We start from the raw sequence: 15,560 nt of genomic DNA, 5'->3' as shown, positions 1-15,560 counted from the left end.
GGCCTTACGATCAGTACAGATGGCTTTTTTTTTTTTTTACTTTAGTAGAAACCCGCTTACGAACCCAAGTACATCATCAATTTTCATCATGTTCAGAATACTCTGAAAAATATTTCACTCTGAGGCACGTCAAAATATAGCAGACTGATACATATTATTAAATATTATCCACAAGTTCCCTCTGTGCAAAGTTAAATGGAAAACAAGTTCTCTCCACCTTTAGCTGAGGTTCACATCCTGCTTGAATTCCCATCTGGTCCAGGGCTATTGACTGATTATGAAATTTAGGTCTTGAAGACCAAGCGCCGGAACCCATCAGGATTATTCACCGTCTGGTCCAGGGCTATGTTTATTGTCCTTTCTCTAAATTTCTCTTGAATTTATCCTACTGCTTCCATATTGACTAATTCTTTGACTATCTCCTCATTACATCAACTTTCTTAATGTATGAGATCAGTCTATAGTCCAGCCTCAGGATATCAGTCGTACTCAAATACATTTTCATACCACTTGCTTACTGAACTGTGGTACAGATTGCTGAGAAGAATACTGTAATGTGCTGTTTACAACTCCTTAGGGAATATCATTTTCCTTTCATTCGTGTGTTAATATTTTTACATGCACATATCAGGAATGTGCAGATTGTGACCATTTTTCTAAAATAATGGCAGGAATGGAATGGAATATAAAATTAAGGCCAAAAGAGAAGCACTGTGACCTATGGGGTCATTCAGTGCGTAACAGAAGGAAAATCTCACAGTCGCACAATAAAATAATTGTTAGGAAAGGGTGGAAAGTAAGATGGAAGAAAAAGAATATGGACAGAGGTGCAGTACAAGGAATGGAAGGAGTTACACCTAGGGGTTCAAAGGAATGTTGCAGAGAACCTAAAGCAATGCCTACAGTTCACTGACAGCACTACCCACCTACGGATTGAAATAATGGCAGGTAGCCCCAAATACCTTTCAAACTGCAGTGAACTGTTTTCCTGGCCATGTTTAGACTTAAGACTAACTAGCCTCTTTCTCTAATGGACACTATATCACATGCCAACTGAAGATACAGTACTGTACCTCAGTAAGAGCTTTAGGATATTTATTGTCCCTGCAGTCTGGACTTATCTCAAACGTTTTTTCCATTACCATCAGTGTAAATGCCATGGGTACCCTAATAGTTAATAAAAATTTGCTGCTGTGAGAATGCTTGGGCCTTTTATTGAAAATATAATGCCAACCTTCATTACGCCAGCCCAGTAAGGGCAAAGAATTTTAACGTGGCAACCTGTTTAATTCATCTTTCCAAACAGCAAAGTTTCTTCTTACTGAAAACTACTGTAATCTTGAACCCAATACCCTTTATGTTCATATTCATAAAAAAAAAGACTGGTTTAAGCATCAAGCCAAAGAGGTTGGGGAGGGTGAGGGAAGTTATATCCTACCTGAAAAATATCTTACCTAACTTCTGAAGAACAGCAAGATGCATCATGGGATATTCAAAGCTGGTCACACCTTTGAAATTTGAAGTAATAGGCTTCAACAAGGAATTAGTCCTTTGTGCAAAAATGTACTATGAAGGGGGAGATAAGTTATTGTATTAATTCAAGTACAGTATATACTTTTTGAGAAAAATAAATGTAAACATTACAGCTGTCCTTAACCATTTAAATACCCAGTCATTCAAGGTTTATACTGTTGACCTTGTACTGCACACCAATAAAACCTTAACTGTTAATGTTCGAAAATACAACATAACAAAACTATAAACCCATTAGCAAATTCAACATTACACTAAGGTGGGAATATTAATATAACAATCTAAAAGCTACTTCATTTATTATGCTACTATACATAGAAACTACAGAATAAAATGTAAAATACATAATTATTAGTACTAAGCTACATTTTCAAAATAAATTGTTCTTCTAAAACTATTTTGGATATAGCTTGAGATACTAGTCAGTCTATCCACTAAATCTACCTTAAGTGGACACAGTAAAGAAGGGAAAGTTGTATGGTGCACTTAAAAACCTCTCAAAATCTGCAGCGGTCCTTACATTTTAATAAGAAATGATTGGTGATAGGAATTAAAAGTCATTATCAATGGCGATTTGTTGCCATAGGAAATTTGTGATGAAAAACTGTGAATGATTCGGCTTGTTAATCTTGAAGGGTGTGACATCTTTCTTCTTTGGATGGATGACAACTGAAATCTTCAAGTTAAGGAAAATAAATCAATGAAATTTGTATACTGACAAGAGCAGTCCCAAAATTCCCAGCTGCTTCACTGGACATCTCTGAAAAGATTAAACAGGAATGAAGAATGTATGATAGGCAAATGAAGTAATATACTTTACAATAGAAGTCTGATCATTCATTCACGGATTTTTTTTTTTTTGAAAACCTGATTTTTCAGCAAATTTCAGAAAAATCCCTTTAACAAACATGTTTTGATTAATAGGAACAAATTCTTGATAAGAACAAATTCTAGAGAGCTGACAATAGATAATATGCTACCATCTGTTCAGTTCTGTTTGGTTCCCAAGAAAACATCAGCTAGTCACTTAACATGAATGTCAAAGGGTGGAGGCTTAGTTCCTCCCAAAAGGATCAGTGAGTTGTCTCAAGCATCCAACAAAAATAAAATTTGAGATGAAACAAATTATCACTTTTATGAAGCTTATTAAGTTAGAATGCTTTCATTCAATGAAGTATGTTCCAAGAAACTAAATTTTTCCCAAAGGAAATCCAGTCTTCTTCTTAGAAAATACAGTACTATAATCAGAATGCTTTGTGTGTGCAAACTAATTTCTTAAAAGCTAAAACCATGCACGTCTGATAAATCAAAGTCATAGTAATCATAACGATGCACCACTTCTTAAGGGCATAACACAACGCCAATCTTACATGAGGATTAAAAAAGTTATTATTCTAAAAATAAAGTACAACATTGCACACTGCAGCAAATGAATAAAAGGATACATCCTTTAACCACATCTTCAGGAGCTGTGTAATCCCACTTCAGTCTAGAAATACTTATGTAAGTTTGGCTTGTGGAGCTGAAAAGAGAGAGTAAAATTGAAAAAACAGTAATATCTTATTTGTAATGAACTGCAAAAAATCAAAATTACATTATATTTTCTTAGAGTAAAGAACAGCAGTAACAGCTAATAACTTACAATGACTTTGTGGTTGTCTTTATGTGAAACAATACTCTTAATCTTATAGTGTCTGTCCAAAAACCAAATGCACTGTAGATTAAACAAAAACTTTATCCTTCACCAATAAATATATCAAGTTTCACCTGGGCAGCCATAACACAGGACCAAGAGTCCTGGTTTTCATGAATTAAACTCGCTTATAAAATCAACTAAGTCTTACTTTATTTTAGGAAGAGCATTTAAGTTGTGTTGGCTGGAAGCCTTGACCCTCTTCTCTAACTGTTGTTCCAGATTTTCCATGTGACTAATGCTGTTTTTCAACGAAACAATTTCTTCTTCCAAAGTATTCTGGAATTTATAAAAAAAAAAAAAAATGTGACCATTCATAACAAAAAACAGTTTTCCATTGCATAAAGAGATGAGAAAAACACGACCAAGGTTTTGTTTAATACATCAACTAAGATTAAACAAACTACAGGTTTCCTTGAAACATTGTCCCTTTCAGTAGCATATTCCTTTGACCTTAACCAATGGATCCACCAAATAAGAAACCAAATCCCCATTACCCATAGATATGCAGGAAGTTTGCAAATAAAGACAGTGAACAGAGAGCCAGAAAAATAACACAAAAGATTATGCAATCAGTAATTCACAATTACCATCCAAAAAGCTGAACACCATAGTCTTTATAATAAAACCTTTGAATTTTACATGTCTCATACTTATATAAACACTCAATGGGCTGTACATATATCAAATTTCTGCAGATTAGGAATTAGGGTATTAAGAATTAACTCAGAAACAATTACTCTGCAGAGGTTACCACTTACAGTATGCCTGTCATACCACTTAGCTTTAATATTTGTAAGAGAACTGTTCTTGAGAGGCTCTAGTATCCATAGACTCCAACAATTGAATAGATTGTTTACAGTGACTGTTGGAGGTCCAATATCAATATACTAAAGGAAGTTAAAAATAGTATTAGTGATTCTGAGTGTTACCAAGGGTAAGCAGTGTGATAGCAATGGATTTTCTTTTTCATGTACCACTGAAATTCCTTTAGCAAGCTAATGATCTTTTGGGGTTCTTTTATATGAATGTGTTCAAATTGCATATGGATATAATATTGTACTAATCAATATGGAAACTGAGATGATAGTGAATAACAGAACAGGTCTATTACATAAGGTAGTTGGACAACCTTTAATTCATAGTATGCTCTAACTGTATCTGTTTAGTTAACATCAAAAGTACTTGAGCTGCTGAACATGGTACATACCTGGCCAATGAAATGTAAATGTACTGACATCAGCACTAGCAAGTAAATTATAAATACAGTATACTGACAATACAAGCAATTAAACTGTAAGTGCACTGATGTTAGTAGCAAGTCTTCATGTCTGTCCTCTACCTCTTTAATTCCTCTATTTCTGATAATCAAATAACCTTGCTTTTCTGTTGACAAATAGAGGAATTTATGTGAGCTAAAAAATTTGGCACAGTCAATCATCATCAAAGAGGGATCTACCATACCTACCGTTAGCAACTAATTTTTTTTCAGGTGCAATTCCTCTTTCAATATCTCTTATTTCATTCAACTATTTTATGGGTTAAGTTTTACAGATGGCAGCTTTTGATAAAAAAAAAAATTAAATGGTTAATTTGGGAATGCAAGTTCCTTGGCATTACAATAAACGACATAAGACATCAGTCCCCAGATATCCAAAGTGCTGGAGACAGTTAAAGATAACCCCTAGCTGATGCAAAAAAAAAAAAAAAAAAAAATCAAAGCAAAAATTAGTAAGGAATATTCACAGTAATACAAGGGGGATGGCACCATATGCTGGTGCCCAAGTATATAACTAAACAAACTTATGTTAAGCAAAATATTATACACAATAATGAGTACTAAATGCATCAAAATTAATACACAGGAAATGATGAAATAAAACAATGACAACACCAATAAAAACCTAGAAAATGGCACTTCTAGGAAGGGTAATGAAGGTGACCCTACATGCGACACAGAAAGTGATAGAGAAGCTGCTGTACTATATACAGGACTGTGAATGAGCTGTAGGAGCTTCTCAATCATCATGACACATGTTGGTGTGACTGGGAATTTCACCTGTATGTTTCCTCTTGCTGAAGGTACTGATGCCGTATCTTGCTGGGACAAAAAGAAGGTAAGGGCACTGCTTGTGTGCCTGCAAAACCCTATATGATCAAGTGAAATGGTATTCATGAGAAGTAAAATAAGGGATCAATACTTAACTACCATAAATACATAATCTAAAATCAATTCTTACCTTTTTTCTATTTGCTTGAGATATCTGTGCAATCTGTTGTGTTACTCCTGCTCCCATTGTTTCAGATCGAATATTGTCTAATGTATCTAGCTCCTCCTCCTCAACTTTCAGCAATTCTGTCAAAGGAATTCCACAACTAATCCCAATTATGAATATTTATAATATTTTCAACTTCTATGCTCATTACTGCTACCACAAAGCCCAAAAGACAACAATATACAAAATTTTTCTTCACAGTATAAAGACAGAACTAAAAGTATGATGCTTTCAGTAACCATAAAAAATAACTGATTTGTGCAACAAATAAAAACTGTTCACCAGAGTGGCTGACCTCATTCTAAGACCAAAATCCAAGGAGCCAAGAAATGACATCTTTAACAAAGATAACAGCTTTCTATGTATTTAGTGATGGCATGTCACTTACAGTTAGTAAAAACCTTTAATAAAATACACATATGTAACTAAAATCCTAAAAATAAACCCATCATTTTACATGACAAGGTAGCTCTTTGCTTCAAAGTGCTTTATCTACTGTTAGGGATTCTTTAAATGTTGAAATACATCCTTCACTACAATGTTTAGTTTATGTTTAAATGTTCACTATAATGAGAATGAATGAGAATGTATGGAGAACAAAATTCTGACCCTTTCAATAATTGGATAAATTTTTTCTCTTTAACACAGATTCCCCATCCTGTCCAGATAAAAGCTTCTTCATTCAAAAAACATTCTTGACGAATGGAAGACAAAACTACATGAAGACTGCCATATAATAAAAAAAAAAAGAAAGTTACAATTACAGTACACTATAAAAGAAATGGCAACTGCCTGCCATGATTTAATGAAGCCAAATATCCTTTGGATAACTTGTTTCATGGCAGGCTATCTAAAATACTGACCTTTTAGAGTTTCCTTCATGGATAATTGTTCATATTCGACTGCTGCAAATGTACTTGACAAGATGTCACCAGCTGAAATTAAGTCTGCACTGCTTTTGTTATTGGCAAAACTTGACTGCAGATGGCTAACACAATCATGCAATGCAGTAATGTCTTTTTCAACGCTACTCTCAACGTCTTGCATCTTGAATGGATCTGAAAAATGCAGAATACTTAGTATCAATCTAATCAGCAGTACTTCATTTATAACATACAGGATGGCTGCTTAAGCTTTAGTTTTGAAATTATAGCTGTACTAAACAGGACAGATCAAATATTAGCTAGAGATGATGACAAGACACTCAACTACTACATTAATACTGTTTATGAAATCTTTTAAGCATCCATAAGTCACTAAATGTACAAAGAGGAGTAGAGAATAAACCAAAGAAGTACAACATACATGTATTCACTTTGCTTTCACTGGCTATCACTGATGGTTTTCAGCACTACCGCTGTTGGTTTATAACAAGAACAAAATACAATAATAAACCATATCTATTTGTGTTATTTAGCATTCAACAGTTTTCTTGATCATTACAATGTTTTGCATCAACTAAACTAAGCAAAAAAAAAAAAAAAAAATACTACTACACATTCCATTCATATCATTTATCAAACTCTTGAGGTTAATCAATTCACTCATCTTATGCACTATACAATTCTTGAAAATTTTACACCAGGACATTATCTTACACTATCAATCTTTACCTTTACATCCCAAATAAAACTACACACAAATTAAAGCCACTCAATATTAATGGCCTTAGGCACCAATACTGTATCTGTAATTGTCAAAATTTTTAACCAGAAAGTGTTCTCTAAAAATGGTTCAACAGATGTCATCACAATCGATAAACTGCTAACTTGATCTGGCTAGGATATATGTCACCGTAAAATGTTTGATGTAATAACAGTAGTCAGTATATACCATAGTCAGCTTAGGCACTTGATAATAAAAGTGACTTTAAAAAATATAATACAGTACAAAGATGTTAGACCCAGCACCCTAGGATAGGATGGATCCTTCCTGAAGTATATCTTTGGCCTCCTTCAATGCATGCCACGACCTTCAGAAACAATATGCAAAATGGTAAATCTAAGCCGGCATTCCGCGGCAAGCTAGACTATGGTAATTGTTGTTTTTCTATAGAATTTTACCTAGTGAACAGGAATTTAAAGTAATATTTTTTTGCCCAGCTGTAATTTAGCTGTAATTTACCTTAGAACTGTACCCGATGGTAAAGGGGACCCGTTAGGAATCGGGGGTTTTGGGTGGGGTAAATTACAGTTTAGCTACAGCCAACCGGCAAAATATTACCATTTCTGCTTTCAGTTTGGGGGTGGTGGAATGGCACTTTGCGCCTTATCCGCATTTTGAAAGATTCTTGGCAAGCTCGTATGTTCTGGTGGGCGGTAATGTTGCGCTATGCGCGCTAGCCACGGGGGTTACAGTAAATGTAAAAAGAAAAATCTTTCAAAATGTGGATAAGATGCGAAGTGCTGTTCCACCACCCCAAAACTGAAAGCAGAAATGGTAATATTTTGCCGGTCGGCTGTAGCTAATGTGTAATTTACCCCACCCAAAACCCTGATTCCTAACGGATCCCCTTTACCGTCAGGTACAGTTCTAAAGTAAATTACAGCTTAAATACAGCCAGGCAAAAAAATATTACTTTAAATTCTTGTTCACTGGGTAAAGTTCTATAGAAAACCGTCAACTGCCATAGTCTAGCTCACCGCAGAATGCCAGCTTAGATTTACCTGCAAAACTCTTCAGTAGCCTACTTACCCAAAACTCAGTCATATCAATATAATCCTGCATTTTCTGACTAAACTTCTTCCATAATCAAAAATAACGATACCTGATTACTTTAGGTGATCTATCAGTTGCCATTTCATTCTAGACTAATTTGGTAGGCTAGGCCTAGGCCTATATTCTGGGATAATTCAGCGTAGGATAGACTATTCCTATTTTTTGCACTGCAGTCTTGGAAAACTAATAGAATCCTGTCTTTATATTTATCCAAATATTTATACCAGCCTAAATCAAGCAAAATTCAGTCTAGCCATTGGCCTAGACTACCTATGACCACCGCCGTAGGCTTAGGTTTAGTCTACCTAGGCCTATGCCTTGCAGCAGCACATTTGGTCATCTTTGCCAGACTAGTTAAGGTTATGGAATAAAAACATTACAAAATCAGTTGTAAGGTTCACCATTCTCACCCCTCGTAACTTAAATCATACGAAAATAGACAATGATGACAGGTCTATAATCTATAATTTGCCGAAGAGCCTCCGCCCGACCCACCGGTCTTGGCGACCTAATATAACTTTAGCTAATAGGCCTATATCCTCGCAAAGAAATTAAAATTTACCTTCAAATAATATAAAAAGAATCTTTACCGTACCTTCTTGCTTTCAGCCACGAAAATAAACTTAAACGACGCAGAAGAATAGATGAAATCGGCTTCCGACACAAAGATCACCTCCGTTCAAATGTTGTGACTTGTGACGTCACCACTGAACAAAAATAGAAGAGGAAGAAGGGCGACTAAGGAACGTCTTATGATATGTGATTCTGTACAATTATTAATTTGCTCTTCATTAGTCTGATTGAAATGAATTCATTCTCAACACAGAAATGCTTAAAATTTAAGGTATAAAATTCAGTAAGTTATATTTGACACAATTATCAGGTATTACATTACAAGCAGAACGCTGTTAATGATGAGTCGTATGTTGGATTTGCGTTATGGCGCCATCTATTATCGAATCTGAAAATTAATCTTTAAGTTGCACGTCTCAGTATATAAACTACACTTTAAATATCTACAAAATTCTATTCTTCGTTCATTTTTCTATTACGGTATCGTTTTGAGTGAAAATATTCCAAAATCCACTAAGTTTTCTTCCTAAAATCTCGATACTGGTAAGATCACGTTTGTGAAATTGAAAATAGACATATACAGTTATTTTCTGTTAAGTTACTGAAACAGATTAGCAGGTGAAGATCGACTTACTTTAAGCCTGATGGCTACCATGCCGATGTTAGTAGGGTTCAGATATAGACAAATAGCCTATCCTAGGATAGTCTGTCCTAGACCAACGCCGTGGGCCAGGACTAGAAGTGCAGAGGAGTCGGGCACACTATTTTCTTAATGTAATCTATACCCAGACACCGTGCCCAGACCTGGACAGGATCTGTTCCCCCTCCCAACCCCCTGCACCTCCCCCCCCCTCAAGAGACCATCTAGGCTCTAGTAGAAAGACACATTTTCAACTATTCTGGGTAACTCTGCAGATGGTTGTGCATATACTCTCCTATGAACTAGCCTATTCCCTGCTAGGTCAGGGCGTGGGGCCGTAGGATAGGTTAGGTTAACCTAGGATACGTCTCTGTTGAAATGTCTTGGATTTGCTTTTAAACAGGATGCAGAAATAGCATGTGCAACAATAGCAGTACAGAAGAGTTGCTCGCATTTTTCTGCAGATCGCGTCGTACTTTACTTAAAACAGGTTGAAGACTCAAATCAACAGGGATGCGTCGTAACCCAACTGTCCTTTGACCCTTTGACCCAACCTTTTCTAGGGTGTCTTTGCCTGACCTGGCTGGGGCACTTGCCCCTTCCCCCCACCCCATGTAATGCTTTGCATAGCATAATAATGTGGATGACTATTCCGTAGTGTCACCAAAATTGACATAAATATTGTTGCAAATGCATAAAATTCTGTCAGAACAACTTTTCCTATAGGGATGCATTCAAACCTTACCTAACCTAACTCTGATCATGTGGTCCTACCCTGATGAGAGAATGAGGGTGAGCCTAGTCTTACCCAGAGTGCCATAATCATCATGCTCCATACAGCATTTCCTCTTTGTCACAGCAATTGAGAAATCTTTATGGCAGTGGTGAATGTGCCGTATTCCTTACCATTCACAAACTCACAATTTGAAAACTTGTATAGCTGACAAAAATGTGTATAAAAATGCTGAAGTGACTTTACCTCTCATGGTAAAGGAGGGAATCACCAGTAAGTGAAATCACGAGAATACAAAAGGCATATTTTGTCTAAATCACAGCAGCGCGGAACACTAAACTGAATTCATATTGTAAGTTGTGGAAGAGGAAATAGCATCTTTATTCTATGGTCTCCCAAAAGATATTGTGATTTTAAAATGACATGGTATCTCCATGGAGAGGAGCACAGGGTTTACACCTCTGTCAGAGTAGTAAAAAACATGCTTTACTGTAACTTGCTACAGTCTTGAATAACTTGCTACAAGCTTGGCCTTTCTGGTATAACTGTCAACAGGCCATACTGAGGTATTAAAGGCAACTGGGTAAGTGAACATGGTAAAAATCGTACTTGTGGTGAAACTAAAGGACTGTTTCCTGGTGGTCCTTAATTTTTCTGAACATTGTGTTAAACACAGACTTCTTAAAAATATCCATTGTAACCATTTCCTTTAAGGAAACATTGGCTATTACTGTACTTCATTTTATCCTTTAATCATCTCTAGTGATGCAAAGGTTGAAGAGGCAGCGTCTTTTGGTGTGTGCAAGACGTAGCATAAATAGTTGCTTTATTTTCTTCACTTGGCCAGCTTATAAAGTGCAGCTCTTATATGGCTTGTGCTATAGCACTCTGTTACAAATGTTTTAAGCAAGAGTTTTTATCTCAATGTGAAAGCAGTCCTTGAAAATTTTAGATTAATATTCCCATCACTAGAGTGAGCCCTCCCTAGCTTGTATAGTGCCACAGACTTCTCTGCACACCACAAGCAGAGTCAGTTAAGTAGCTGTACTTTTTCCATTTCCATCCCTTCATATTTAAATAAACCTAATCATGTAACAGTATTTTTAATGCCATCTGTTGGAGCTGAGAAATGATAGGCAATCTCTAATCCAGTAAGTAATTAAATTCATGAAGAATCATAGGCATAACATTTGTTTACCAGTACTAGTTAAGTATCCCACTCTTAAACTGCTAGTTGCACATGTGCCTGGACAGGTATTTTGAGGGTATGGGTATCTTTTTTGTTTGTTTTTTTTATAGTTAAACATTTATTAAGGTATTCTAGGGAAACATGGGGAAATTCAGCAGTCCTGTATTTTGATTTTTCAAAATCATGGAGAGGATTTGCTCTTTTAACTACTACCTTGTTTCAACTCTCGTTACATTACCTGACATTTAAGCTTAAAACACAGGCATGAGCAGTAAGGTGCATGTTTGTATTAGTTACAGGTCCATTTCTTGGCCATTTTTCCTGAATATTCCTTTTCTTTCCTAATAAGCTGGTACAGTATCACACTAGACAATTTCACCACCAGAAGCTGCAAGTTAAAACTTGAATAGTCTGTAATTTTATATTCACACCATTACATATCACATCAAATATTTATAGAATAGTAGGCATATTTCTGTAATTCAAAAAGTATATAGGTACTACTGTATTAAGAAACAAATACTGTTTAAGATTCCTGCAAGAATTGAAAGTGTAGTTTTTAATATTGTACATTTCATTTCAGTGGAAACATGAGTTTGGCACTGTTGCAGCGGTTGGTGCTGCCATCCAGTAAAGGAACTGCGGGATTGCACACTACATGTACACTGCACGAAATAAGAAAAATGGCAAGATTACGTGTGGTTGACAACAGCAAGTTAGGGAAAGCTGCTATGCTGGAAGGGAAACCACCGAGGTGTATTCATGTATACAACAAAAAAGGTGTTGGTCACACAGGTATGTTTTTATATCCTATGTTACTGTATTGTTCTGTAGCAAAGTTTTGTGTGTTACACATTGTTTTCAAGTAGATGCATTGAAGGTAATAGTAGGAAGGTGTAGTATACCTGTAAGTGTCTGACTGGATACGTTTTATCCATGGTCTTGAAATGCGTACAGAGAAATCTTTCAGGACATCAATATCGCAAATCAGAACTATGATAAAAGGCAAGTTTTCTAAAATGTTTGAAAAAGGGAATATCATACAGTACTTATAAAATTTGAGACAGTTTGAGACATCCACCAGGTCACTTAATGCCTGAGAATTAGCAATCTGCAGTAGCTCAGTAAGTGTCATTTTCTTTTTCACTTCAGCCAAACTCTAGAGTTCTCTTTCATATTCAACATAACTCTCCCCCCAGCCTCATTAAGCCCACAAGCTGGGAGCCATGGTTTTGAAGAGCCAAATTCTTGCATAGCACTGGAATTTGTATAGAATCACGCTCAAAACCAATTTTATATCTTGAAACTCTTTTGAGTAGATGCTACTGGTTACCAAGCACCCAACCTTGTTATTCAGTAAAGGCCAAGTATAACACATACAGAATTGGTTTGTAACTGAGATTGGCACACAAGTACCATACCCAGAAAGAATTGGAGTCATGTGTACAGTGGACATGCACTCGCAGTGCTTGATCATAGGCAGGCAACACTAAGCTTATTATAAAAACAGTAACCATCCTGTAGACCAAAGCCCAAAGATTCTGAAGAGTCCAAAGGTACTGTATTGACGGAGGAAACACTCATTCCCATAAAACCCTTAGGTATAATGTTCTCGTAGGGAATCTCGTAGGCAGAGATGTAAGAGAAATCAAGACAGTGGACTACAGACATCCACCTTACTTATGAACATTCAACTTAGAAACATTCAGATACAAACAAACAAGATTGGCAATTAAAATTGTGTTCTAAGGACTCCCCTTTGCCACGTTACATGAAATCAAGTGCACTTATCTGGGCCACTAGAGTTATTACATATTTGGTTTATGGAGCATCAGCATTTACATTATTATGAGTTGCCACGTGGGCACATTGCCTAGACTTGGAGGTTTTTATTCCCTCATACTGCAAACCTTGCAACTTGTCTTAATGACAGTATTATCAGAGCTGATGATTCTGGGAATGAGAGGCTAATATTGCAATACAGATTTTAAAGCCCACTCAGCATTGCCTCTTACATATAATTTTGTTTTTGTATGTAGTTATTTATTATTTCCCGCTTTTTTGTTGTCATTTTTCACGCAAGGACCATCACTTTTTCTGAATCTTGTTTTGCAGGCTAACAGTCTTTTTAAGCATGCTCCATGGTAATAATAACCATGTTTAAAAATATGGTTAATGCCAGTTGAAGTACTGTTGATAGCCATTTTGCATTGTGGACTTTATTTTTGCACCAAGACTTGCAAATTAAACATTTGTTAAATAATGAAAATCTAAGATCTTTTTTTTTTGGCCAGTTTACCTTGTGTGTTGTTTAAATTTATTATTGTCCATATAGGTTTAGTTACAGTATTGGAATCTAGGACAGATGTCAGTAAGTAGGGGAAAGTTTTTTTTATATTAATAACCTTTTAATCTTTCATCTCCCTATTTGGGATAGATTTTCTGTCTGAAACAGCTGTCAGTGGTGTTTAATAGGTTGTTTTCACATAGCTCTTTCATCTTCTTTTGCTCCAAATCCAAAGATAAAGCACCATGATATGATGATAATAACCTTGTTGTAAGATGAAAGTACTGCATGTTGAACTTCCTTTTACGTCATGATTAGTTTGCTAACACTTGTGTCCTTCAATTTACAGTATACATTTTTGCTGGAAAAAGTTTCAGAAATTATGGCAATTTGTAAATGGGTCAGAATTACGAAAAGTGAGGGGTATTGTTCACCACCGTTGAGCACAGGTTCATAGTATTCTCTAAAATATGTAGGGAAATTCTACTAACTCTTCAGTAATGTACATAAAAAATAAACTTCAGTAATGTACATTAAGAATAAAATAAGCTAAATAACTCTGATATATTTGCCTTTTCTTAACAGGTGATAAAGTACTAGTGGCTGTTAAAGGTCAGATGAAGAGAGCCATACTTGTTGGGTGCCACCAGAATCAAAAACCTCTTATGCCCAAGTTCGATACCAACAACATTGTCCTTATCGATGACAACGGCAGTCCACTTGGGAACAGAATTCATGTACCAATCCCTACAATGCTGAGAAAGAAATTGGTTGAAATGTCAAGACCCAAAGGTGCAGATTATACAAAAATTTTGGCAATTGCCACTAGGTTTGTTTGAAAATTAAGAAATATGTATATTATTTAGATGCTTTGTGTAATACTGTATAAAATAAATATTTATAACAAAACAAGATTTATTATGTATGTACATAAGGTATTTCTATTTACATATAATACATCATGTTAACAGTCTGCTAATCCCTGAGCTTATATATAAGCAAGCATATATTGTACATATATAAAGAATACAGATGTACAATCAGTATTTTACAGTGTTTGAGGGATATAACATAGTTCTAACAACATTAAAGGTTGTTTCCACAACAAGCAAGGTTTAAAATAAATGGTTAGGTACATGACACCAACTCAAATTACATATGATAATCTTTTTTATAAAAAAATATACATTTTAGTTAAATATAAAGAAATGTCTTACTAGAGGACAACCAAGCACAACATTTTCAACAGGATGACAGTGACCCACTTCAACTTCATTTTTCACATTTACAAGAAAACCTTTTTAAGACTGTTGGTAAAAAAAAAAATTCAATACTGATGCCTTAAAGTTCCATTCACTAATAAGATTTTGTGCTGAAGACAAATAACATTTATGGTGACTCACGATTGAGTATTTCATAATCATGAAGAAACTAACCGATATGTAAAATAAAGGAAATGAACAATTTTGTAAAGTTTTTCAATCGTGATTGCTAATACTAGTGGTGGAACAGAAACTTCCTCATATACCAATAAACAGACAGTGAAGGGAGCCATTTGAAGTGCCATAACTGACATAAAAGTAAACTGGAGACTTTACTGTTACATAAAAAAAAATTATGGGGGAGAATTTAATGCAGAAATATATCACATGAAAGGGAAGACTTCTGGGTGCTGACAAGATGTATTTATCTCATATTTTTAAGTGCAGGCAGCAGTAAATGAACATTGGTTCTTGTCTTATAAAAATGTTTGTTTCCTTACAACCTCTTGACTGACAATTAGCCCTGTTTGTGTCATAAAACCTGCTGATTGCAGTAAAAGTATGGTATGGGTTCGTATGAAAAAATGCTATTTGAAAAGTCACATTTTGTACCTGAAAGACTAAGGCAGATTACATGAGTTCTAGAATTGTTGTAT

The 15,560-nt window shown here is 35.4% G+C and overlaps 2 protein-coding genes across 3 annotated transcripts; one reads left to right on the top strand and one right to left on the bottom strand.

Moving 5' to 3' along the window:
• Nucleotides 1-1,815: 1,815 nt before the first annotated feature.
• LOC136851442 (uncharacterized) lies at nt 1,816-8,932 on the bottom strand. The gene is made up of 6 exons (XM_067125528.1): nt 8,816-8,932; nt 6,366-6,560; nt 5,467-5,582; nt 3,378-3,505; nt 2,979-3,055; nt 1,816-2,202 (listed from the first exon to the last, which is right to left on the bottom strand). Exons 2-6 carry the CDS (start codon nt 6,547-6,549, stop codon nt 2,084-2,086), a joined length of 624 nt encoding a protein of 207 aa, XP_066981629.1. The 5' UTR covers nt 6,550-6,560; nt 8,816-8,932; the 3' UTR covers nt 1,816-2,083.
• Nucleotides 8,933-9,206: 274 nt separating this feature from the next.
• mRpL14 (mitochondrial ribosomal protein L14) lies at nt 9,207-15,389 on the top strand. 2 transcript variants are annotated; one of them, XM_067125529.1, is made up of 3 exons: nt 9,207-9,336; nt 11,939-12,150; nt 14,228-15,389. In XM_067125529.1, the coding sequence occupies exons 2-3, from the start codon at nt 11,946-11,948 to the stop codon at nt 14,479-14,481; spliced, it is 459 nt and encodes a 152-aa protein (XP_066981630.1). In that variant the 5' UTR covers nt 9,207-9,336; nt 11,939-11,945; the 3' UTR covers nt 14,482-15,389. The 2 variants fall into 2 exon arrangements, with proteins under 2 accessions (XP_066981630.1, XP_066981631.1); XM_067125530.1 differs by lacking the exon at nt 9,207-9,336 and adding an exon at nt 9,497-9,696.
• Nucleotides 15,390-15,560: the final 171 nt, after the last annotated feature.

Source organism: Macrobrachium rosenbergii, chromosome 23, assembly GCF_040412425.1.
Source record: "Macrobrachium rosenbergii isolate ZJJX-2024 chromosome 23, ASM4041242v1, whole genome shotgun sequence".
In the NCBI taxonomy this organism is placed as follows: Eukaryota; Metazoa; Arthropoda; class Malacostraca; order Decapoda; family Palaemonidae; genus Macrobrachium; species Macrobrachium rosenbergii.
This window is presented reverse-complemented; position numbering and strand designations above follow the sequence as displayed.

What these genes read in the sequence shown, in the direction of transcription:
- LOC136851442 (XM_067125528.1), bottom strand. Translation starts at nt 6,549, where the DNA reads ATGCAAGACGTTGAGAGTAGCGTTGAAAAAGACATTACTGCATTGCAT. An exon ending in CTCAAGCAAATAGAAAAAAG is followed by an intron (nt 3,506 to 5,466) that starts GTAAGAATTGAT and finishes TATAAATTCCAG; the next exon opens with AATACTTTGGAAGAAGAAAT. An exon ending in AATGCTCTTCCTAAAATAAA is followed by an intron (nt 3,056 to 3,377) that starts GTAAGACTTAGT and finishes CTCTCTTTTCAG; the next exon opens with CTCCACAAGCCAAACTTACA.
- mRpL14 (XM_067125529.1), top strand. Translation starts at nt 11,946, where the DNA reads ATGAGTTTGGCACTGTTGCAGCGGTTGGTGCTGCCATCCAGTAAAGGA. An exon ending in AAAAGGTGTTGGTCACACAG is followed by an intron (nt 12,151 to 14,227) that starts GTATGTTTTTAT and finishes TTTTCTTAACAG; the next exon opens with GTGATAAAGTACTAGTGGCT.